General features: G+C 37.7%; 1 protein-coding gene across 1 annotated transcript; it reads right to left on the bottom strand.

The window, feature by feature from the left end:
* Positions 1 to 7,264: 7,264 nt before the first annotated feature.
* On the bottom strand, positions 7,265 to 23,789 carry Etaa1 (ETAA1 activator of ATR kinase). Its single transcript, XM_059275406.1, has 6 exons — positions 23,486 to 23,789; positions 22,330 to 22,458; positions 22,000 to 22,076; positions 18,750 to 18,862; positions 16,568 to 18,522; positions 7,265 to 10,006 (listed from the first exon to the last, which is right to left on the bottom strand). The coding sequence occupies exons 1-6, from the start codon at positions 23,715 to 23,717 to the stop codon at positions 9,876 to 9,878; spliced, it is 2,637 nt and encodes an 878-aa protein (XP_059131389.1). The 5' UTR covers positions 23,718 to 23,789; the 3' UTR covers positions 7,265 to 9,875.
* Between the last annotated feature and the right edge of the window lie 224 nt (positions 23,790 to 24,013).

Here is a 24,013-nt window from a genome sequence, read left to right as displayed (position 1 = left end):
AGGCTTCCCCCACCCTAGCACTATTTCTCCATCTTATTATATTTTAGTTTTCGATATTAAAGACTGATTTTTTTCAAATTCCCTTGGTGCTACCAGATCCAGACTGCTTTGCCTTTATAGTATGGGAACCTAATATGCATAAGCCAGCCAAGAGATATCAATAGACTGTTTTACCCCAAGAAATGAAGAATAGCTCCACACTCAGCTGGTTATATGTTTCTCAGGCCTTGGTAAATATTCCCAAGGACATCTTCTTAATCCATTACATGGATGATCTTTTTCTGGTACATCCAGATGCAGTCTGTCTGCAGAGGTCTGCTGAAAGAGTGTTAAAAGATTTCTCATCATTACATCTGATGGTAGCATCAGATAAGATTCAAATGGTACACCCCTTTGCCTTTTTAGGCTTTTCCACTGCTAAGCAGGTCTGCCCCCTTTCCTTTAAATTGGAAATGAAGGAACTATACTCACTCTCAGAATTAAAGCAATTATGTGGCACAGTTAAATGGCTTAAACTCTTTCTGCTCATCACTGTTCAAGAGATGAGACACCTCTTATCATTGTTGGAGGGCCCCACCTATCCTTTCACTAAGGTTAGGCTTACCCAAGAAGCTAAAGATTTGCTACAAAAGATTTGTACATTCTAGCTACCTCCAGTCTGCAACGCCATGATCCACAAAGGCCCTTATTGACAATGGTCCTCTGGACACCCAGGGGATTTGGGGGAGTATTATGGCAATCTGGGCACCTTCTATGGATACACCAAGTACACTCTGACATGAACAAGGTCACCTCTAAGTTTGACCAGTCCTTCCAACTTGTCCTTAAGGCATGACGGCTGGCATGGAGAACATATGGATGAGAGTCAGATAAGCTTGTCTTCTCCTTTTCTCTAAAGAATACCCAGTCTTTCTGAGTGGATTCTATATTGTTCCAGGAATGGTTTCAGGATTCACGGGAACTATTGACAAATATTTGCCAAAAAACAAGATCTTAGCAGAGCTCTCCACACTTCCAATTCAGATACAGCCCCATGCAGTTCCCTCCTCCACTCCCACCCCTCATGCCACTTTGGCCTTTTCGTATTTCAATAAAAAAAAATGGTGTTCTTATCCAGTGTCCTTGTTCCAAAAATGCTACATATGTTATCCCTAGCCCTGGTTTCATTCAACTGGGTGTGAGCTATTGGCCCTCCTCAAGGTTCTAGTGGAGTGCCATACTGAGCCTGTTAATATTTTTTCAGACAGTAAGTACACTGTACAGGCAGTTCATTTGCTGGCCTTTTCTTGAGTCAAAGACTCACTGACCCCCATTGCCAGCACTATGCTGCTCATACAGCATGTCTTAAATCAGATGACTGAGCCCCAGTACCTATCACATATTAGATCCCACTCCAAATTTCCAGGCCCAAGGTTACAGATACCATCATATTAACAGTTAGTATAGATCTCCTAGAACAAGTCAGGGCTCTTCACCAGCAATTTCACCTGTCTCCACAGAACCTGAATAAGCTTCTCCCCAAGCTGCCAATTTTCTAGTGCAAGCATTTGTCTCAGTCATATGCCACCTGTGCCCCTCTTGCCTCTTTGAGGCCACTTCAACATGTAGGGTCAACCCCCATGGCTTATTGCCCAATACCATTTGAAAAATGGACATTACACATTATGCTCCTTTTGGCAATCTTAGATATGTTCATGTGATAGTGGATACATGCTCCTCCTTTGTGTATGCCCTTGCCCTTGATGGGGAAAAGATTGTTAATGCTATTAAGGCCCTTAAATCAGCCATGTTGTTCATGGGGGTGCCTTGAGCTATAAAGACTGACAATGGCCTTGCCTACACCTCTCAACAGTTTAATGACTTCCTGGGATCCTGGAAGATCTTGCATACCACTGGTATGCCCTATAATCCTCAGGGACAAGCCATTGTAGACAGAGCCAATAGAACTCTTAAAGAACTGTTGGCTAAGACCATCTCACCTGAGGCAAAAAGGAACCCCCATTTGACCCTAGCTGAAGTCCTTTTCCATATAAATTTTCTCAGCTCTGATGAGGTGGGACTCAGTGTAGCATATAGACATTGGGCTTCCTGTCCCGGACCACACCTCTACCCCTAGTAAGATGGCAGCCACCAGTCCCCCTGCTGATCCATGGGAAAGGGTATGCTTGTGTTTTTCCTCAAAGTGAAACTATGCCAATATGGGTCCTAACAAGAGATGTGTGTCCCACCACAGACCAGCTGGCCTCCACCAAAGAACTGGCCATGGATGAGTAATGTACATACCACCATTGCCTTTTTTATTCCCTTAAAAGCAGAGGATCTATGGGCTCTGGTTCCCGTGCCTCCCATTCTGTTGCTGGTGGCAATTAACTCCTCTTTCCCTGTGATATTTACCACCAACTCTTGCCTCAGCCTGCCTTTTATTGATCTGGGACTGACCACAGGGGGGAAAAAAAAAATGGAGGACACCTGGTCTATGGAGGAAGCCTTTTGCTTTACCCCACCTTTTTTTTTTCTCTTGTCCAATGCCTAAGAAATAGAATTAGTAAGAGACATCTCCCTACTGGCCTCTAATCCATGCTTCCAGGCAATTTGCCTCACCCCCCTTTTTTTAACTGAGGTCTGGGACAACTTTAAAAGGTGATTTGATCCTTCCTGGATGCTCACATATGCTTTGATTGATGGGGTGATACTGTTAATCCTTATTTTCTTTATATGTAACCTGCAGCAGTGTGCAGCAACTAAGGCGACTCTTTAGGTTTTAATGGCTCTTAGATATCCTGCTCATAGCCCTCCACAGGAGGTTATGCATACCTGATTCTCTGAAATTCAAAAGGCTACTGCCTAATCATCTCCACCTGGGCGGCTCTCCAGGAACGGATGTTCTTCAAGGGTTGGTAGTCAATGACAGGTAAGAGTTTGTTAGGCAAGCCTGCCTAAAACAGGCACAATCCAATTGCTGAGCCCTCCTGAGGTGGGGTAAACAAGGCCTGAACAAATAACTGGCTCCCGCTGAGCACCCAAGTAATAAAATAAAAAAGATATATAGGAAGGCCTAGGAGGCCAAAGTGGAGTCTGCCTGAGGGTCTAGTAACAGGCACTATCAGAGGTCCTGATCTTGCCTAGCCAATGAGGGGCAACCACACAATGTCCCAGACCAGGATGCAGCCTAGGTGCTGGGAGGAGGGTATATAAGGCTCTTTTCATTGCTGAATAAATGAGTCTGCCGTTTGTCTTTTACCTGACTCCTGGTGTCTGTTCCGTTGATGTGGCACCTTCTCATCCCCTCCTCTGAGGAGGAGGCTGAGTTAACAAGTAGCTGACAGGAAATGGTAAGGAGGAACCACGTGTAGCAAGGGTTTTTTGGAAGATGCCAGCAAAGTGAGGTTACTTTCTTTTCAGCCTTTCTGAGGGAGCAGAATTCCACCTAAACCACTAAATTGTGAGTTCTTTAGATTTAGATAGTTTCCCTTAGTAGCTTTGAAAGAGTTGGTGCCTGAAGGAACAGCAGCAGAATTACAATCTCTAACTAGGATAGCCATTGCTTAAGGGGCAGCCACTGTACATAATAAAAAAAATAGACAACAACCTACTTCTTTGAACTCCATGAGGATGTGGACATTTTGCTGTTGGTATTGTCCATACACATATGTATGTGTGTTTTCTAGAGAAACAGAACTGATAGAATGAACATATTAAAAGTGGATTACATTGATTTACATGATAAGGTCCAGGTAAATCTAACAATGGCTGTCTCACACCAGTGAAGCCAAGAATCTAATTGTTTAGTCCATGGAGCTGAAGATCTCAACAGTACCAATCTGGCACAGGAGGTAGGTCTTCCCACATAAGTATCTGATTAATAAAGTCTATGGTGATATTTTATTTGTGCTCTAATAAATAAAGCTTGCATGGAGAGGAAAAAGTCAGCCAATATATTAAACATAGAAGTCAGGCAGTGGTAGGACACGCCTTTAATCCTAGCATTGGGGAGATGGAGATTCATCAAGATCTCTGTGAGTTCAAGGTCACAACAGAGTCAGGTGTGGTGGCACATGCCTTAAGTCCCAGTACTAGTTAACCAGAGAGGTCTGGAGCTCTGTACAGACAGTCAAGAAGTGGTAAGAGCTGGGCAGAGAGGAAGTGAGATGGCAGGGACAGAAAAGATATAGGAATGAGTATATAAGAAGTAGCCCTCTCTTGGACTAAGGATTTTCTAGGGTAAGAACTTGTGGCTGTGGCTTGTTCTGTTCCTCTGATCTCTTGGCTTTCACCCCAATACCTGGCTCTGGGTCTTTTATTACTAAGACCATTTAGCAATTCGTTTTACAAAAGTCCTCCACAGGAATGCCCAGTAGCTTATGGTTTAGTTGATTTCATTTCCAGCTAAGATGGCAACCAAGATTAGCCATCAAAACATCAGTCTTCAGACTTTCCTCAGTCTTTGAATGTGGTTTCACACTAGCAACTCTCCAGGAGCTCATAAGCCTTTAACCTCTGGCTGAGGTTATATCATTGGTTTCGCTAAGGTATCAGATCCTGTGGCAGAGGAACTACTGGTTTCCCATTTGATTGCTATCATGAAACTGTCTAGCCTCTGATCATAAAACCCAATCCTTTTTGTAACTATATATATTGTATTGTTTTCTACAGAATTTGAACACTGTAAACAGGAATTTGAAATGCTGTTTGGTGATTGGTGACGCATATACACCAGGAGTAAAAAATGGATACCCAGCCATCCTAGCTCTTGTGCTATCATCAAGTATTTAAATTTTACAATGTATTTTCTTTTAAACGTACCAACAAAGACATTAGTTCAACATGGCAAACATGGATAGAACCCTCACAAAGCAGTTAAGAGACTTCCTTTTCAAGGTATAAAAAGGTCCTAGTTTCAAATATGTATGACCTTAATTTTTACTACCTGTATAAGGCTTTTGGAAGACTTTCAGTTAAGCTGCTGTAGTTTAAATGCAAAATATTCCCTTAGGCTTATAAGTTTCAACACCCATTCTCTTAACTGGTGGCACTGCTAGGGAAAGATTTTTGCAGGAGGAAGTGGGTCACTGGGGCTGGTCCTTGACATTTTACAGGCTGGTCCCATTTCCTATTCATTCTTCATCTTGACTGTGGATACTGTGTGTTAGCTGCCCACCTCTCCTATTGAGTGAATTTACCGTTATGACAGAGTGCATCTCCTAGTAATGTAGGCCAAAACAAACCCTTTCTAAGTTGCTGGTCAGCTGTTCATAATAAGGAGAAAAATAACTGAGAATATTGGTATCAATAGTAGAGACACTACTGTGGTAAAGTGACCACAAACCGAATATTTAATGTTTGGAACTCTGGACTAGAAATGTCCTAACATACTGTAAAGAGAACTGAAAAGCCCGCTCTGATGAGAGTTTAGAAGACCAAAATGCTAACTAACAGAAATGCAGACAGTGGAGACCCAGCTCATCAAGGTTCAGAGATCAAGGACTCACTCCATCTTAAATTGGGCTAAAGGCCATTTGTGTATTTGTGTGCTATCTTGGCCAAAAAAATAAGCTGCATTCTGCCAAAGTCCCAAGAACTTGAACAAAGATAAATACAGGAATACAGCAGTAATGAGCTAATTATTTTGGTGGAAGAAATTTCCAGGATAGTGTTCAAATTGTGATGTGGCTACTGCTTATTGTTCTGATTTAGGTATACAAAATGCAAGAAGTGTGCAGTTTGGTGAAGGAAAGAGTATAAATTTAAATTTACAGGCCAGGCAATGTTAAAAGGCAGCTGCTAATTATTAGTGTCATTAAAGACACACTTGACACTACTATGGTACAACAGGAAAACTGTGCAACTGATCCACAGGGGTTAGGCCCCATGCTGAGCTGGCAGCACAAACTGACTACAGCATCCACATTGTGCTAGTTTTACAAGCATAAAAGATGAAGGGTTGAGGATTCATGGTCTTACATCATGGGTCCACAGAGCTGCTGAGGCTAGCCTATGTGGCAGTGTTGAGGTCCTTACAATAGGGCCCTCCAAAGGCAAAGTGTTAGGATATGAAATGGAGATCCTAGAATACTGGAGACGTCAGAATTATGGGGTGTGCACTGAACCCATCCCAAGGGCATTGTGTGCTGCAGGTGTGGGCTCCTACCTTTGGAGTCCACATAATAAATTCTATTGCAAACTCCACTCACTCAACAGTTTTAGTTAGAGTTCACTACAACATGGCTGCTACACCTGGAACTCTTATAAATGGGTCTGTTAGCCCCAGTTCTACAGCAATCCAGGTTTCAAGCAAAGTTTTTTTCCAAAGGCCCATGAGAAACAAATGTAGCAAGAGCTTGGAGGTTGCCATTACTGATACCATTTTATTACCAGTCAGACACTAGAAACACTCATGGATCACAAGGTACAATGGCCATCGCCCAAGAGTGTGGCATCACAATCACCTGACTGGTCAAGCTGAATTCACTGTGAAGTATTCACCAAAAGAAACAGGGAAGGCTTTGAAAGGAGATTAACTCCAACCCCTTGCAGGAACTCTTCCCTCAGTTCCTTCATGTAATAGGCTCCTGGGCTACTAGGGGAAGAAGTGATTGGGCTCAGAATAGACATTTTTTCCAAAATGTGAAATTCAACTATTTACATGATTTTATTTTTCATTTGTGCTCTACCTTCTTAATAAATTTTACTACAAACCAAACAAAAAAGCCCTCATATGAGCTGGCCTTCCCTTTGGCTAATTTTACTACATCTGTTCTTAAGAAAGAAAAAAATAAAGAAAAAATGGCTAGCTCGAAGTCTGAATTCGTATTTTATTGATATAAAATTGCCATTCTGCTAAAGATAACTATAGTTTTTACTCATGTTCTGTGTAGGTTGTTCAACAGTGTGGCATCACCTGAGAAAAAGTTGTTCAAGTAAAGTCAAACCAGTGACTGATGACTCCTTACTGCACTTGTGTTCTGCAACAAAGGCCTTACTTGTAAGGTCAGACATCCTCCCAACACAAGGCCTTCTTGTTTGCTCTTGTAGAATATACAACAGTGACTTCCTATTTTGGCATCAGGTTTCCAACTTTTGATTATGGAATTTTTATATCATTAACATTTGGTATTAGACTATTAACTTTATGGGTTTAAGGTCATTTAATCTACTTACTAAATTTCCGTATCACATAAAACAGGAACAGAAGTGTTCCATTATATGATTGTATTGAGAAGTTAAATAGCTTAAAGCTATTCTGTAAGTAAAACATTTAGCAATGTTAAATGAAACTCACCAATTATGATTTATTAGCCAAACAGACTTTAAAAAGACAAAACTCTAAAATCAACACCTGTATGTGTTCACTTATGACACCTAAAAGAAGGCACATTTGCTGCTTTGTGAATCCACAAGTGCTTATGATCACATTGCCAAAAGCTGAAAACCAGTCAAATGTGAACAATTTAAATTCAGTTTAGCACTTCAATCAAATAAGTATTAAATAAAATTTAAACTGTTCCAAAAAACATTTTCCAACTTGAATACTCAATGAATCAGTTACAATGATTTAAGTGAAACAAGAAAAGAAATCCACAAGCAGAATCTGACTTCAAATCATTCAAAATATAATTAGTAGCCATCACATACAGTAGTAAGCAGACAAAGGCAGAGGAAGGTACTCATTCTTTGTAACTTAAAAGGTGCTACTGTGTTACTAAAAAAAATGTGGTTCATAACTACATAAAACTGTTTCTGCAATAACTAACATAAGTGTTCTTGCAGTCAGTTGTCTAAATGCTGCAACAGGCTCTTCTCTTTAATAATGGTCTTGCTGAACGAACTTTCAGTGAAGCAGAACCAGCAAAAGAGCTTGCAACAGAATACTGCTTCCAGTCCTACCAGCTGCCCCTCTGACTTCTGTGGACAATGTCCCTGGAGACCGGAAATGTGCCAACCGATGCAAACTAGGCAGCTCTTCACATGCTAGTGCTTCCAGCGACATTTAGGGAATGAAGATAGTAGAGTGGTATGAAAGCAGGGGTAGTCTGATGGACTAGCACATGCCCACCATCCAGAGGTGCTTTCATAGTTTCCATGAAAGATAAAGAGATCACTTAGAAGAAATCAATTCTAGCGAAGATGGTCAGCTATGAGTTCCAAAGAAACAGACACACAAGGCCAGTGTAAAAGGATGGGCAGAATGACTTCAACGTATTCTATAGAAAACAAGTGCCAAGAGAGCTGGAGCAGACAGAGAGACTTGGAACAGACTGAAGGCTCACTAGAAAAGCAGGCCATTCACTTTCTGACATAAAAACTTGCAGTATTTATTTAGGTCTTAATAATATACTCTTTGGTAACTAATACAGAACAACTAAAATCTACCTTACTGTGTATGTATGTATATATAAATGTATATTTGTATGTATAAAACATCTGAAAAATGATATGTACTTAATAATAACTATCAGATTGTCACAGCTCAAAGATACCTGAACAATAGTGAACACCTCATCAAGATGGGTGCTTCATAGCTGAACTTTTCTTCATGTCTCCTAAAAGCCATTTAGAATACAAGCATCCTTACTGCCATATGCCCTCCCCTCTAGTTAAGGCTTGTATTACTGGCTCATTTTTTAAAAGACAAAAAGGGGGCAGGGATGACAGAGAGAAAAAACAGCGATGCTAAATAATTAATTAGAAGGAAAATTACAATAATAAGAAAACTGAGAATAGAAAGTCTAATTTTGAATCCTGGAAAAGATTAGTTAATTCTTTAAAATAAAGAATGTATATGAGCACTGTTAATAAGCAGTCCTTAATGTACTTTAGATTGTATTTCAGTGTTAATGCTCCTCCAAATTATTTTAAGTACTAATAGATTGAAGCACATTATGCAACTGTTTAGATGTTCAGAAAAATAAATTTTAACATACATGCAGGTTTAATTTGTCTGTGACGTTGAAAGCAACACCATGAATGGGCATAGTGGTAGATTATCCGTACTCACAGCACCCAGAGACTGAGGCAGAAGAATCACTGTTAGTTTGTGGCCATCTGGGTGACAGAGTTCAAGGCCAGCCTGGGCCATATGGCATGACCCTAACTGAAACACACATGCACATAAAGAAAAAGAACAGCTTGATCTGTTCTATCTAACCTATATGATAAAGAAGCTGGATCAGATGACATGTGTTTCTGTCAATTCTAAATGTTCTATCTAATTCTAAAAGCTGCTATTGTAAGTAATAAAGACAAGTGATGCTTTGTTACTTAGCTTAATCTGGTTTTTTTTTTTGTGCTAAACTAGACTTAATGCCAATCTGTGTTTTTTCTAATAGCAAAATGTTTTCAAATTGAATCACACTTAGAAACAATTAAAATTTAAACCTACTTCTGGCTAGCAACTGAAAACAATAATTTTTTAAAAAATAAATAGAAGTTCTCTACATTTCAGCAAGGCCACTAAGAATATGGGAGTATTAATTAAAAATTGTCAGTGTATAAAAAACCTTAAGTAACTGAAAAATGACACTACAAAACTAAGTTACTGCTTAGTTATTTTAATCTGTTAGAAGCTTTACAGCTGTCTTATTTTTGATGCTCAGCTGCTATTGTAAGTAATAAAGACAAGCACTTCCCTCTGTGTGTGTGTGTGTGTGTGTGTGTGTGTGTGTGTGTATGTGTGTGTGTGTATAAAAAAAATGGTAACTTTTCAAAAACTTATACATAATTCACATACATCTCTAAGAAAGTTTCATTTACCATTGTAAACACTGATTTATTAAATAATACAGTAGAAGCATTAAATTTCTCACAGAGAAATCATGATCAGAAGTCCTATCATAGATAGTTATTAACAGCTGTGAAACCGTCTGACTCAGATTCCATCAAAGCAGTGCAATGGGAGCAGAACGCACAGCAGGGTTCGCCTGTGCTTTGGCCTTTCTTCGTACCAGTGCTTCCTGCCTTTTCCGTTGAATTTCTTCAGGGGAATACTTCCTGTTCCTTTCTTCTTCACCTAAAAATTAAACAAAGCATAGGGATTAATCTTATAACCTATAGGTCATCCTGAATATGATGGAACTTTTGCTTTTTCATCACACTGGTTTGACTATTAAATAGCACAGAACCATTACATATATAATCGCATGTACACACATAAGATAGAATGTTCCAGGTTAAGAGGATGCCAAGCCCCTACCCAATACCCACAATTCAAGTACGATAAAACTTTAAGGTAATTAAAAACTGATTTTTGAAGACTCAGCAAATAATTCATGTGAACAATGACATCTAACCTATGACTATATAAATTTCTTTAAATACCAGATTTTAAATGGGACAAAAATATTGTAGATATAGTAAAAACATTATGGATTAAACTGTCTATCAATCCTTCAAATATAGCTCAGTGGTGGGTCATGTTTGCAATGCCAACACTGGAGATGGAGGAAGACCCAGTGAGCACTGGCTGCAGCTATGTACTGAATTCAAGGCCATTTTGTGCTACACAAGACAGTCTTGAAAAAAAAAAAAGAAAGAAAGAAAGTGAAGGAAGTGAAGGGAACGCAAAGAAAAGGAAGGAGACTCCAAATAGCTATGAAGGAAAGCTGAATATTAACAGGTACTTTTTTCATTAAAATAGTCACAAGGTTTACATTTCAGTTATCAGAAAAAGATTTGAGTGACAGAATGAAATCTCTCACGTCAAATTGTATGGGAGACATGGAGGTCCATGTGCTCACAGATAAGCACTGAGGGAACCAAAAATGTTAAACACACAGAGCTATTTCTTCAAAGGAAGGGATGCATAACTTGTTATCCACCCAGAAGAGCGGGAGCTGACATAGTAACAGTCTGGAGACTTGTGCGTTACGACAAATCCTCCCCCAGACCCTAAGCATGAGCTTGTCAATCTATAGAACCTATTTTTATGCAAAGTGTCACATGTAGTCTATCTATAGAACCCATCTTTATGGAAGATGTCATACGCACTTTACAAAGAGTTTCCATGAAGTCACATTTTAACCATTATTGTGCACATGGGACTGAGTTAATTATTGCAGAGATGCCTGCAACACTGGCCATTTATAACTGTTCAAAAATTTATTTTTATTGAAGAATGTATCAGAAAATTTAAAACAGTAATCTATATGTGTATGTATATATGTGTATTGCTTTAGATTAGAAACTATTCTCATTTAAATGCCATGTACTATCTAAGAGCACAACCCTAATATACATTTATGAAAACTTACTGATTAAACCTTAACTTTTTAAAGAATCTGTATTATCATTAGAAGAGAAATATTTAGATAGTGAAATCACAAACTTTTTACACAAATTTATCTTGTTGATGAAAGGAGACTCAAAATATATCATGTACCTACTTTCTCTCTTGGTATAACCAGAAATGAGAAAGGATAAATAATTTTTATTTCAAACCAACTCCTCAGATAACTCTGATATCTATCATTTCCAAAGCTGGACTTTAGCTATTTTCCATCCCAGAGAAATACCAAAATAAATTTTATAAAAAAACAAGTTACTAATCCACAATGGTATAAAAGAATACAGCCTCATTAAAAAGGCTTTAAATTGGTTTGATAATATGGGAAGTAATTTCAAACATATGAAACCACACTATAAACTTCTGATTTAAGGAGAGCCTAATGCTTCCCCATCAGCTCTTTCTCTAACTCACTCTCTCACATTTTATACATATATCAACCACTTACAAAGTCAAATTGCTGCACAGTACCAAGCAACTACGTTTCTCAAATTTTTATTTTATTTTATGGCATAAAGGTCAGAAGTTATTACTCTCTGTAGGACCAAAAAAAAAAAAAAAAAAGTTAACTTTTGATACCAAAATGCTTACTCTAACTGTTCAACCTTATTCATTTTACATAAAAAGTCATGCATAATATGTAAACAAATCAGAGCTTTATGAATTCATATGAGTCACGCTTTCAAATCTGGTATTGTTCTCATGAATTTTTTAAAAACCATTTAAATTTTTAAAAATGATTTTTAATGTACCAGTTGTATAAAAAGAGGCTGCAAATTTACTAATAACTCTGGCCTAAAGCCACAAACAGGTAGATGGATTTTGTTTCAAGGATATTCCTTGGAGACCAGTTTGTGACATATCAAAGGGAAGGAGAATAAAAACAATACAAAACACTGGTGAGGGCAATATTAGGCATGAAGATTAAACAGTATTAATAAATCTAAAAGAAAAACTGCTAGGATGAAAGGCAAGTAGTACATTTACAAAACAATTCAGACAGGAATAAGTCTTTACTGGAGCTAAAAGTATATGTAATAAATTCATTTTAAAAACTTTGACCAATCAGTTATAATATATTTACTTGAAAATAAACTTAGCATATTTACAACTATTTATAATAGATTGACAACAATTTTCAACATTTCAAAACACACTGGGCTGTCACATGGAAAAATACTCATTGTATCAAAATTTGTCTAGCTTTTTATAAGGAAATCTGGTGATATCTGTCAAATTTCACAACATTCTCTTACATCATATTTTTAGGAATTAACAGATATAAATACACAAGGTTCAGAAATTTGTACAGAAGAATTCCTACTGTACTGTTTATAATTGCAAAAAACTAACACAAGCTTCCATCAATATAAAAACAATTCTTACCCAACCTGAACAACCATATAATTTAATATACAATACACAGATACTAAAAGGACATAAGGAAACCTACAGGTACTAAAAAGAAATGACAGTTATAATTTATTAAGGAAATACAAAAATCAAGCATGTATCATCCAATTCCATCTATTTACATAAATCAATGGATATAGAAACACACCTTTTTTATATGCATAAAAAATCCTTCAAGACAAAAAGCATAAAGACTTAAAGATAAAGTTGAGGAATAATAACTTCTCAGAAAGTGTATTCCAATAGCAATTTAAAAATATGATTGCAACATATAATATCTCAGAGAAATAGAACAAACCAAAGCATTTGTAGTCTAAGAGAGGGAACAGACTAAAGGCATTGAAAGCACATTCCATAAAAGTCAGGCATTAAATATCCCAAATATAGGCAACGAAATACTGAAAGTTTTACTTATAGAAGTAGCAAGTTACATGCAAGATAAACCTACCAGAACAACAAAATTCTCAGAAAAAAAAAAAAATGCGATAGCATATCTGATGTATTTCAAAATTAAAACAAATTACCTATCAATCAATATTATTATACATACATACATGCATAGCAAAGTTATCCTTTGAAGTTGAAGGGCAAACAAAAATTTTCAATGATTAAAATCAACTAGAACAATTGATGACCACTAAGCCATCACTGCAAATGATAGTAAAGCAATAATTCTCAACCTTCCTAATGCTGTGACTCTTTAATATAGTTCCTCATGTTGTGGTGACCCCAACCATAAGATCATTTTCATTGCTACTTCATAACTGTAATTTTGCTACTGTTAGGAATTGTGATGTAAATATATTTTCCAATGTTTTTAGGCGACCCCTGTGAAATGGTCTTTCGACCCCCAAAGGGGCTGCGACCTACATGTTGAGAACCACTGTACTAAAGGAATATTATGCACAGATGAAGAAAGATTAACAAGTACAAGAGCTCCAGAAATAATAAATTTTAGAAATAACAAAATTTTAATATAAGCTAACAAAGAAATGAGTTTAGAAAGGAATCAAGCAGTTTTAAATGGGTAAACCAGAATCTTTAAGATGAAGAAAATTTTCCTACTGTGGAACAAGCACACTAAATGTAAACAGTTGTGACTCTCCAATTAGAAGACATAAACTTCAGAAAGGATTATATAGAAACAGGATCTAAGTATTTGCTGGGTCTGACACACAAAGAACGAAATTACAAAGTCAAAATGAATCTGAAAGCCCGGACAACAATGCCAGACTTCAAGCCAAACAGAGGGTATAAAGCAGCTAACTGTTTTAATAAAGGGGACAATCCATCAGAAGATATGATGAAGGCTGATTGTGACAATAATCCCAACACTCAAGGAGAATAAAATCAAAGGACTGAAAATTTTCAGGTCTGCCTGAGGCTGCACAAGTTCCTGGACAGCCTAAACCACAGAGAATTCTATCTCAAAATCTGAAGTAAAACAAAACAAATAAACAAAAATTTGGCAGCCAGATGATGGCTCAATGGGTAAAAAGGCTACATCTCAGGATCTGAGTTCAAAAACTGTACCAACACGGTAGAGAACTGAGAAGGTTCTTGCCACAAGACTGATGGCATGAGTTTGATCACTAAACATGGCAGAAGAGAGAACTGACTCCCTGAAGTTGTCCTCTGATCTCCACACTTGTACTGTGGCATCCCATCCATCTTTGTCAACAAGTCATCTTAAGAAATAATAGGAGAGAGAGATCTAGTCACAAAGGATTTTAGTACCATAATATTTCATTTTTGTCAACAGACAGACCATTCAAGCAGAAAAACAAATAACAAAAACAACTCTCTGTGTTAACTATTCCACAAATCGAAATGGATTCAAAGGACAAATACAGAATATTTAACTCAACCACTTCAGAACTTTTCTAGCAACCCATTATACTTTCTCCGAAACAGATGTTATATCGTAAGTCTTAATAAATACACACACACAAGGAGGAAGGGGAGGGAGGGAATAATTTCTTCTCTTATCAGATCCATGGGAGGGTTATATCAGATCCATATGGGAAAGGTGGGTCACTCAAGAAATGAGGAACTTAGAAAATTTCTAGAATCAAGTAAAAATGAAAACACAACTTACTAGAACATTTAGAATAGCTAAGTTACTACTAAGAAAGAAGTTTATAGCTATGAGTTGCCTACAATTGAAAACATCAGAGATCTTAATTCATGTTCATTCTACAAAGTAAGTATTAACCTTGATATCAAAACTAGATAAGGATGCAACAATACATTTTCTGGAAGAATGTAGCAAAATTCACTTAATAAAATAATTGGCAAATCAAATTCAATAACAAGATCATAATCAAGCTGACTTCATTCCAGGGACACATACATGACTCAGCCTACACAAACCAACAAACACAACATAGCACATAAAACAACAACAACAAAAACCCAAGGATAAGAATCGCATGATCATCAACAGATATGGGGAAAGTTTTAGATAAAACACAACACTCCTTCACGATGACAACCCTAACGAATCTAGGAATAGAAGTATCATATCTCAACGAACTAAAGAACATATGAGACAAACCTACAGTCAACATTACAGTGCTTGAAAATTGAAAGCATTTCCTTTAAAATTAGATATGAAATAAACTTGTCTTCTCTCTCTGCTCTTATGAAATAAAAGTGCTGGGTCTCTCAGCCACAGCAAAGAGGGAATAGGAACGACAGAAGTCACCAGATTATTTTCATTTGTTAACCATACGATCACATACATAAAGGGCTCCAAAGACATCTCTAGAAAACTTAGATCAGATAAACATTTTCAGTAACATAGCAGTATAAAAAAAACTAATACATAAAAACTAGTAGATTTTCTATGTCTCAAACTAAGAAATCAGCAACAAAACCAAACAATAAAACTTCAGAAGTAAAACTACCAACGTAGTGAAAGATCTACACAATGACAATCACAGAACAATGAAAAAGAAATTTAAAACACTAGAAGATGGACACATTTCCTATGTTCATGCACTAGAATTAACGCTATGAAAAATGGCCCTATTACCAAAATGGGTCTACAGATTCAATGCAATCCTATCCAAACTCCAATGACACACTTCACATGACTAGAGAATTTATATAGATAGATTCATGTGCAGGCACAGACACACAAAGACAGACAGGCACACACAGACTCTCTTTCTTTCTTTCTTTCTTTTCTTTCTTTCTTTCTTTCTTTCTTTCTTTCGAAAGGCATACGCCGCCACCACCACCCAGCTGATTATGACATTTTCATACCCGTATATAATGTAACTTTATCATAGTTACTGCCTCCAGTTACTCCTTTTCCTACTGGCTTCCTCCTCTTCCCAAAGTCATCACCCTTCATGTCATTTTTTTTGTTGTTCATTACATCCTGTAGTAATTCATTGATGGACAATAAGGTTTGTCGTACAACTTGGCTATTTTGAATGCATATTTTTGTAATAAACATTGGTATTGCATATTCATTTTGATCCCTTCATTAATATACGAATAACAGTGTAACTAGCCTTAGCTAGTTTACACATATAAATGTTTCCTTATGTGAGTTAAAAAAATCTATTTTGCTTTTTTGAGAATTAGAATCTAAAGGGGACATAGAGAATTTAGGGTGGAAAGAATATTGTTAAGGTGGACAGTTTCAAAATACAATTTTTGAGGTGTGATTAATGAAATTTATTAAAGGAATAAAAAAAAATCACAAAAAAGATGAATTTTAAAAATTTAAAAAAGGTTACATCAGATAATGTATTAATTTTGTCACAAGTGGCATTGAATTTTATATCAGATACTAGTTATACCAGTTAATCAAAACAAGTAACTAGCATTAATACTTTTCAAAGAAAATTATTTCATACATACCTTTAGAAGATGGTTTCAAAGACTCAGAATATTTTATTGAAGATTGCTGTTGATTAGCCTCAAACAATGAAGTGACAGTTTCCTTTTTTCCAAAATCCTGCAAGATTTTGCTAACAGGCATACTTCCTGCTATACAACTTTGATTTAACTGAGAAAGAAACTGTGGATTTTTTGTCTTAAATGTAAATTTTGAAAACTTCTGTATTTTGCTGTCATTCTGTGCTTTATCTGCTAAGGTGCCGTGGGATAGTTGATGAGTACTCAACTTCATATTAGTAGCAATTTCTGTGCCCCTAGGACCCAAACTAACATTCAAACTTGAACTTCCTGCAAGAATAAATTTTGAGCTATTCACCTGTACTGGTACATGTTGTTGATCATTTGAATTCTTAAGGCACACAGACAAATTTGTTGTAGCATCCAAAATATTGGGATAATCTCCACAGGTGTCTCTTTTTTCCAAAACCTTTACTGATTGATGTATCAGTGAGTTCTTTGGTAAGGATGAAGGTACTGAGGAACTGACAGGATTCCAATGTGTAGAAGGCACTGCCTGGCTTCCTCGTTTAGATGCAGTCCAAGTATTTCTGGATCTGTGTTTGGGAGTGTTATTTATACTTTCTGCTTCCTTGCTGCCCTTGCTTTCTTGCTGAGTTAGTCTTTCAATGTCATCACATGCCTGACATAGCAAATCATCATCGACATCATCTGCTTCCCAGGTAGTCTCTAACTCATGGCATGCTTTAATTATTTCACTGGCCACCAAAGGATCATTCCAGTCATCAAGGGAAGAACTGAACTTTGATCCATTAGTCTGATTTGCATTACAAACACTGTTTTCTTTACCCAAGGATACAGAACCAAGGGGGGCAGTATCAATAATAGGTGCTTTCAAAGGCAGGTTAACATTTTTTTCATTAGGGTATCTTGAGTAGGAAGCAGAATTGTCAGAAGCACACACATTCAATGTACACTTGCGACTATCTTCTTTTACTCTTGTAAGATTAGAGACATCAACACAACCTTCATTTTTAATGTTATTGAAAGATTTCTCAAACCTCATTTTACTTACAGTTAACGGTAACTTGCTAGATTCATCACTTGGATGTGATAAAAACCTATATCCTTCAGAATTTCTTAGTTCCCTGTTATATGTCTTTGATGGAAGATCCAGAGTTACTTTTGAATCTCTTAACTTTCCACCTAGATTCATATTTGTTGTTGACGTGATTGTATCATTTTGAGCAATACAAACTGCCTTCTGACCAGTAACTTGGGCAGCTGTAGAAGGAAAGAGTTCAAGCATTTCAGCATTTTCCATAAGGAAAGGTTCATTGCCTAGTAAGCTTTCCCAATCGTCTTCAAAATCACTAGTAGTCAACCCATCAAGATGTTTATTCGAAGCTTCTGGCTTCTTCGCACAGGGAGTCACACATGATTTCTGCAGTAAGGCAGTATCTACCTGAGGGGAAGGTGATTTCGGAGTTTTATTTGGCAAGTTTTCAGCGAGCAGAGTTTCATTAGTAATTTCCTCTTCTATTAAGCTTCTTTGCTTTACAAAGGTAGTTTTACTATTGTTCACAAAAGCATCCGGCAGATCTTGGCTTAGCTGTCCACTACACATCTGAGTGGAACCATCAAAAATAGCATTAAGGGCTGCTTCAACATTTTGGTCAAAGGGTTTCTGAATTCTGTCTTGCTCCTTTGCCAAAGATATCCTGCTGTTTCCTTCCATTTGCTTCTTTATTAGAGCACAACTGATTTCAGGAACTGTCTCATCTGTCTCTGTCTGTGCAGAATCTTGAAGGTTGTGCAAATGTCCCACTTTTGAAGTTGTCTGGATAAAATCATAATTCTTCACATCTTGCTCTTGAATCACATCAAGTTCTTCCATATTTTTATCAAACTGTTTAGCCAATTTCATAAGTTCTTTTTCTCGATTTTGTGTTTTTAACCTATTAAAACATTGAAACATTTTAATTAAAAAACTGTGTAATAATTATCATTTGGTGTATTTGGTGTGACAAAACACCAAAATTTTACCTCTCAGAATACGTTTTTAATTCCAGAATTTTCTATATCAAAACAAAGAAGTTTACTATTTTGGTTTATTCCAAAACCTACAATATTAGTAAGCATATCTGCCTCACTGGAAGTACAAGAAAGTAAAGTCTGAACTCACTTTGTGCAGCTGATTTTCACTCTTGACTTTTCTTTGGCTACACTAGGAGTACAAGGAATAGCAGTGTCTCCAATCCACACACCCAGCATGGAATTTGTCACTGGTTTCTCATCCTTTGAAAGAGGGAAGAAAAAAGAACATAAAAGCACCACAAAAGCAACCCCCACCCCACCCCCAAGAAAAAGGAAGGAGAGGTGAGACTTGAGAAGGAGAATTCTGGTGATAGTCAACAAACTCAAACAATGGAAACTGGAGAAAGGCAGTAAACTGTGATCCATTTATGCTCCCAAGTAAGAAAGAAATATTCAAACCATATTTATAAAAACCAAGGTTTGATGTATATTACCTATCAAGTGCATTCTGGTGTTATATACATATAAAAGAACGTTTTATAAAAGGGAAACGACATTTCAGTTGTAAGATACTCAAAAAATCTGAACAAACTATATAAAAACATCAGAACTGAAAATAAGAATATATTCAGAGGCCAGGGGGTGGTGGCGCATGCCTTTAATCCCAGCACTTGGGAGGCAGAGGCAGGAGGATCTCTGTGAGTTCAAGGTCAGCTTGGGCTACAGAGTTAGTTCCAGGAAAGGCACAAAGCTACACAGAGAAACCCTGTCTCAAAAAACTGAAAAAAAAAAAAAAAGTGTCATTTTATATTTATTTGAAAGTTTTGGTGAAAGATTTCTATAATTTGGTAGTGAAACAAAAAGCAGTTTTCTTACTGCACACTTGAATCTACTTTAGTTTTGAAAAATAATACTACCAGTTCATTTCACTGGTAGGCTAGATATCTTCTGATTTGTGTGATCAACACTTAAATAACATTCTTCATGATTTAATTATGGAATGTGTCCACATACTAGTAAATGAAATTCATACAAAGTCTGAAAAAGTCATGACAAAGTTATATACCCACTCAAGTCTATGTATTATGTACCCACTCACCATATATGTAACAGTAGTCCTCTGTATGTTTATGTACTCCTTATAAGAGCTTATTTTAAATTTATAATTGTTTCACTATTAGGATAAGAATTTATACTGTATCAAGCTGATAATAGAAAAATAAATAAATAAATAAATAAATAAATTGTGATCATTATATAACTTACTGGTTCCTAAGTAAATTCTAGGTGCCACACAAGTTCTCCAAATCTTCAATTGATCTTAATGAGCACAATGTATAGTTACATAAATGATGAAAATAAACATATCACCTTAAACACCACGTAAATTATCACTACAGAAAAATGGAATGACTAATACGCAAACGCATATCTTAAAAATGAAATCTGAAACCATTATGAGGAAATTGAATGATTTGAAGATAACTAAGAAAACCTCAAATATCTGCAATTATGAGAGTATGACACTTTTCAAAAGATCTTAATGCTGCCAACAATGAACCTGCTTTTGGTTTTGTTTTTGTTTTTTGGAGACAGGGTTTTTCTGTGTAGTTTTGTTGCGTCCTGGATCTCACTCTGTAGACCAGGTCCCTCAAACTCACAGAGATCTGCCTGGCTCTGCCTCCCAAGTGCTGGAATTAAAGGCGTGCGCAACTGCTGCCTGGCTTGAACCTGCTTTAAGAATGCTCGTTAGTAGACAAAATAAACTAATTAGGAGACTCCTAACTAGTTAGGAGACTGAATAAACTAATCTCAATATAGTTTTCCGGGACTCAAGCTACCACTATGCACCTTTGCCATTTCTTCACCAGTTGCTATTTCCAGCTCATTTAATAAAGGAGCCAACAGGACACTCAACTGGCCAGCCCAAACATATTTTATTCTGTTATTTGACTTAGTTAATGAAGATTTACTGTTAACACACAAAGTAATATTACGGCATAAATGTACTCAAAAAATGAAGTGTTGATACAAGGTAGTAGAAGGAGAGAACTGACTCCTTCAAGTTGTCCTCTGACCTCCACACATGCTGTGGGTATGCATGCACATGCATGTACATATGTATGAGAGCGTGTACGCATACACTTACTTTTAAAAATGTAAAGAGAAAGTATTTAAATAAGGAAAAGAAACTCCAAACAGTTGATGTTATTGACCCATGCTTCTTACTAACAGCAACAGGACTAATACAAGGAATGACAGTTACTGGAGTCCTTGTGTTAAATGATTCCCTAAAACTTCTGTTTCACTCAAGCACCACAAAAATTAAAAGTGAAGAAAAGACATCTTTCAAGATGGGTCTATTACAATAAATAAACCATAATTAATTTATTTGTGGCACTCTATAGTTTATTGCAAATTTTATATAACTTAATCTTAAGAAGACAGCAAGGCACGTAATAATTCTACTTCATGGTTGAGTGAACTGAGGTTATGAGCATTTAACTGACTCATGGGGGTGTCACACAGGAGAAGAGGCTGCATGAGGCCTCTATCTGAACCCAGCAATCTCTCCAGTTTTAAGTGTTTCGTGGTGATAAAGTAAGCCAGTGGATCTTAGTAAGAGCGACTGCAATAGGGAGAATCTGCACCGTAGACAGCGAACAAGCCCTGACAACAAAGACTGAAATTTACACTGCTTGTTCTATTACACAACTTACTCGAAATATAATGTGGAAAACGCAGCATGGTGTTAAAGACAACAAAAGCAAAACTCTAGTCAATAGTTACTACTCCAAGAGAATTAAAACAAAATGTCTACTTGTATCTGCAGGTTCCACATCTATCTAACCAACAACAGACTAAAAATAAGGGACATATATAGACACTTTGTTATTATTCCCTCCACAGTACAGCATAACAATTAACTGTATTATTTAAGGAATAAGTAACCTAGAGACGACTTAAAGTACATGGGGCGGGCTGGAGGCATAGCTCATGGAAGAGCACTTGCCTAGCAGAAGTGAGTCCCTGGGTTTGAGCTCCAGCACTGCAAAAAAAATAAACAAAATAAATAAATACAGTATACGGCAGGATATGCACAGGTTACCATGCAAAACCACACCATTTTATGTAAGGGACTTCAGAATCTGCAGATCTGGGTATTCAAAGGCGTCATGAAGCCAAGTCCCATGGAGAATAAGGGATGACATTACCCATTCTATAATTTGCTCCTTTTTTCAAGACATGCACTCAGAAATAGAAAAGCTAAGTGTAACCTTTGTTGCTCTAAATACATTATTTTGAATACGAAAGAGGATACGAGCATACAATAAACAATGTTTGCTGTTTCAAAAATCATGAAACTTGCTGTATTTACCTGAGGTGCAAGTATTTACCTGAGGTGCAATACGGTTGACAATATGTGAAATCTCATCAGTGTATGTACTGGAAATCTTCTTTCTTCTTCCTTTACCTAAAGAAACAGACATTTCTATAAATCTTAGACCAAGATACTAAAATCAGCTGTTACTTTTTAGAAAATGATCATAATCAGTGCAACTTAAATGACTCCGCACAAACATCATGAGCATATTAGAGAGAAAATTACACGAGATTCAACAACAAAAAATCCACTGTGTTGAAGTTTCTCATGTTACCCGACCAAAATTTTACAAACACTAATCCTTCAACAAGCACTTAATGACATAAAAATCTTAACAGATTACCTAACTGTTTGGTCAGTGGAGAATTTTGATCCCAGAAGATATCAGTCTGTCCATCTGGATCGTTAGGAGAGCTGAAGGCACAGGATAATAAATCCGTTTTCACAACTCTTGTTGGTGTCTTATACTTTTCTGTATAAAATGACAGTTGTCACATTTTAAACATTACCTCACAAGAGCTAAAGTCAAACAGCAGTTAGACAAATTAAGTTTTATGTCCAATACAAAACTTGTCTCTTAAAGACAATTACTTTAATCACAATAGAAATAAAAATGCCTTAATACCTTATAAATGCCTTAATACTTCATAGTGTTTTTTGAAAAAATTTCATAGGCCCAGGAATGATACCACCTGGTCATTGAGTTACTATTGCACGGCTCCCATACTTATTTACTAAGTTCCTTACTGCTAGCAGATTCACCGAAAACCTCAAAATGTATCCAAACAGAAACCCCAGTTAAACTCTTTTAAGTCCATCCTATCAACTCTACCCAAATTTTATATTCCAATTAACCACTCCAAAGAACATTAATGATTTGTTTCTACAGAAACTAGAGGTTTGGGCATTTAGCTCAGTGGTAGAGTGCTTGCCTAGTAAGTGCAATGCCCTGGTTTCAGTTCTCAGCTCAGGAAAAAAAAAATGAGAAACTAGAAGCACTTAAAAATTTTTACAATTTTATTACTCTTTCTCGGGTTTGTTCTGTCATAGCAGAGGCAGGCTAGGTAACAGAAGCTGTATTTTAAGAACACACCTTAGGAAAGGTTATGAGTCTGGCCCTTATTTGGTTAGGACCAAATCTTTAAAATCTAACTCCAAGTTAGCAGAAAGGAACGAGTCATTGATTTGCAATTCTAACCGGATGTTTCTCCTAGCAAGTTCCGGGAGCAAACCACAGCTTTGAGGTGACCCTTTTTTGTTAAGCAAAACAATGCAAAAAAAAAAAAAAAAAAGCTTGGGTGCCCAATCCCCCGGGGGTAGCTCAAGGCACAGGCTCCGTCCAGAACCAGGGTCAGCCAGACAGCAGCCGCCGCTCAGTTCCGGGGACTCGGCTCTGCGGTCGAAGCCTCCCGCCCCCTCCGAACCCCGGGGCTCGGCTCCCCGCCCCCTCCTCCCCGCCCCCCACCCCGGGGTCCGCTCCCCGCCCGCCTTCTCCTCACCCCCGGGGCTCCGGCCACCGTCAGCCGCTGCCCGGCGCTGCTCCCGCCGCAAAGGCCGCGCTCCCGCCCGGCAGAGCCGGGAGTCGCGGGCCGCCCGGGACCACCGTGACCCCGGCTCCACCGCCGGGCAGCGTTCCTCGGCAGCCGCCCTGCGCGGCGTGCTCCTCCGGGCAGGGCTGTCCGCATGCTTCCTTCGCCGACTCATTCCGCTGGCACCCTCCTCCTGCCGCATTCACATTTTGCTACCCAGGAACTGTGCAACGGCTCTGCAAACACCCTGCGCGCCAACAGCCACCGCCATCTTTGCAAGTAGGGCGCGCAAAAGACGCTGCCGCTGATTGGCTGCGTCCGACTAGAGGCGGGGTGGCTGAGCCTGACGCTGATTGGCTGTGTCAGGTCGAGGGGCGGAGTTACGGAGGCTGCCGCAGTGCTAGCGGCCAAGACAGTTCCAGCTTGGAAGGTTTCTTTGGAGATGTATCTTCAGCCTTATCCAGCATAGGAGGAAATGCAGAACTCTCCTCTGGACAA

This window comes from Peromyscus eremicus, chromosome 10 (assembly GCF_949786415.1).
Source record: "Peromyscus eremicus chromosome 10, PerEre_H2_v1, whole genome shotgun sequence".
In the NCBI taxonomy this organism is placed as follows: domain Eukaryota; kingdom Metazoa; phylum Chordata; class Mammalia; order Rodentia; family Cricetidae; genus Peromyscus; species Peromyscus eremicus.
Note: the sequence above shows the minus strand (reverse complement) of the source record. Positions and strands in the feature narration are given on the sequence as shown.

Coding starts and splice junctions, on each gene's coding strand:
- Etaa1 (XM_059275406.1), bottom strand. CDS start 23,717: ATGCGGCAGGAGGAGGGTGCCAGCGGAATGAGTCGGCGAAGGAAGCAT. Junction 22,459..23,485: donor CGGTGGCCGGAGCCCCGGGG/GTGAGGAGAAGG, acceptor CATTTTATACAG/AAAAGTATAAGACACCAACA. Junction 22,077..22,329: donor TCCACTGACCAAACAGTTAG/GTAATCTGTTAA, acceptor CTGTTTCTTTAG/GTAAAGGAAGAAGAAAGAAG.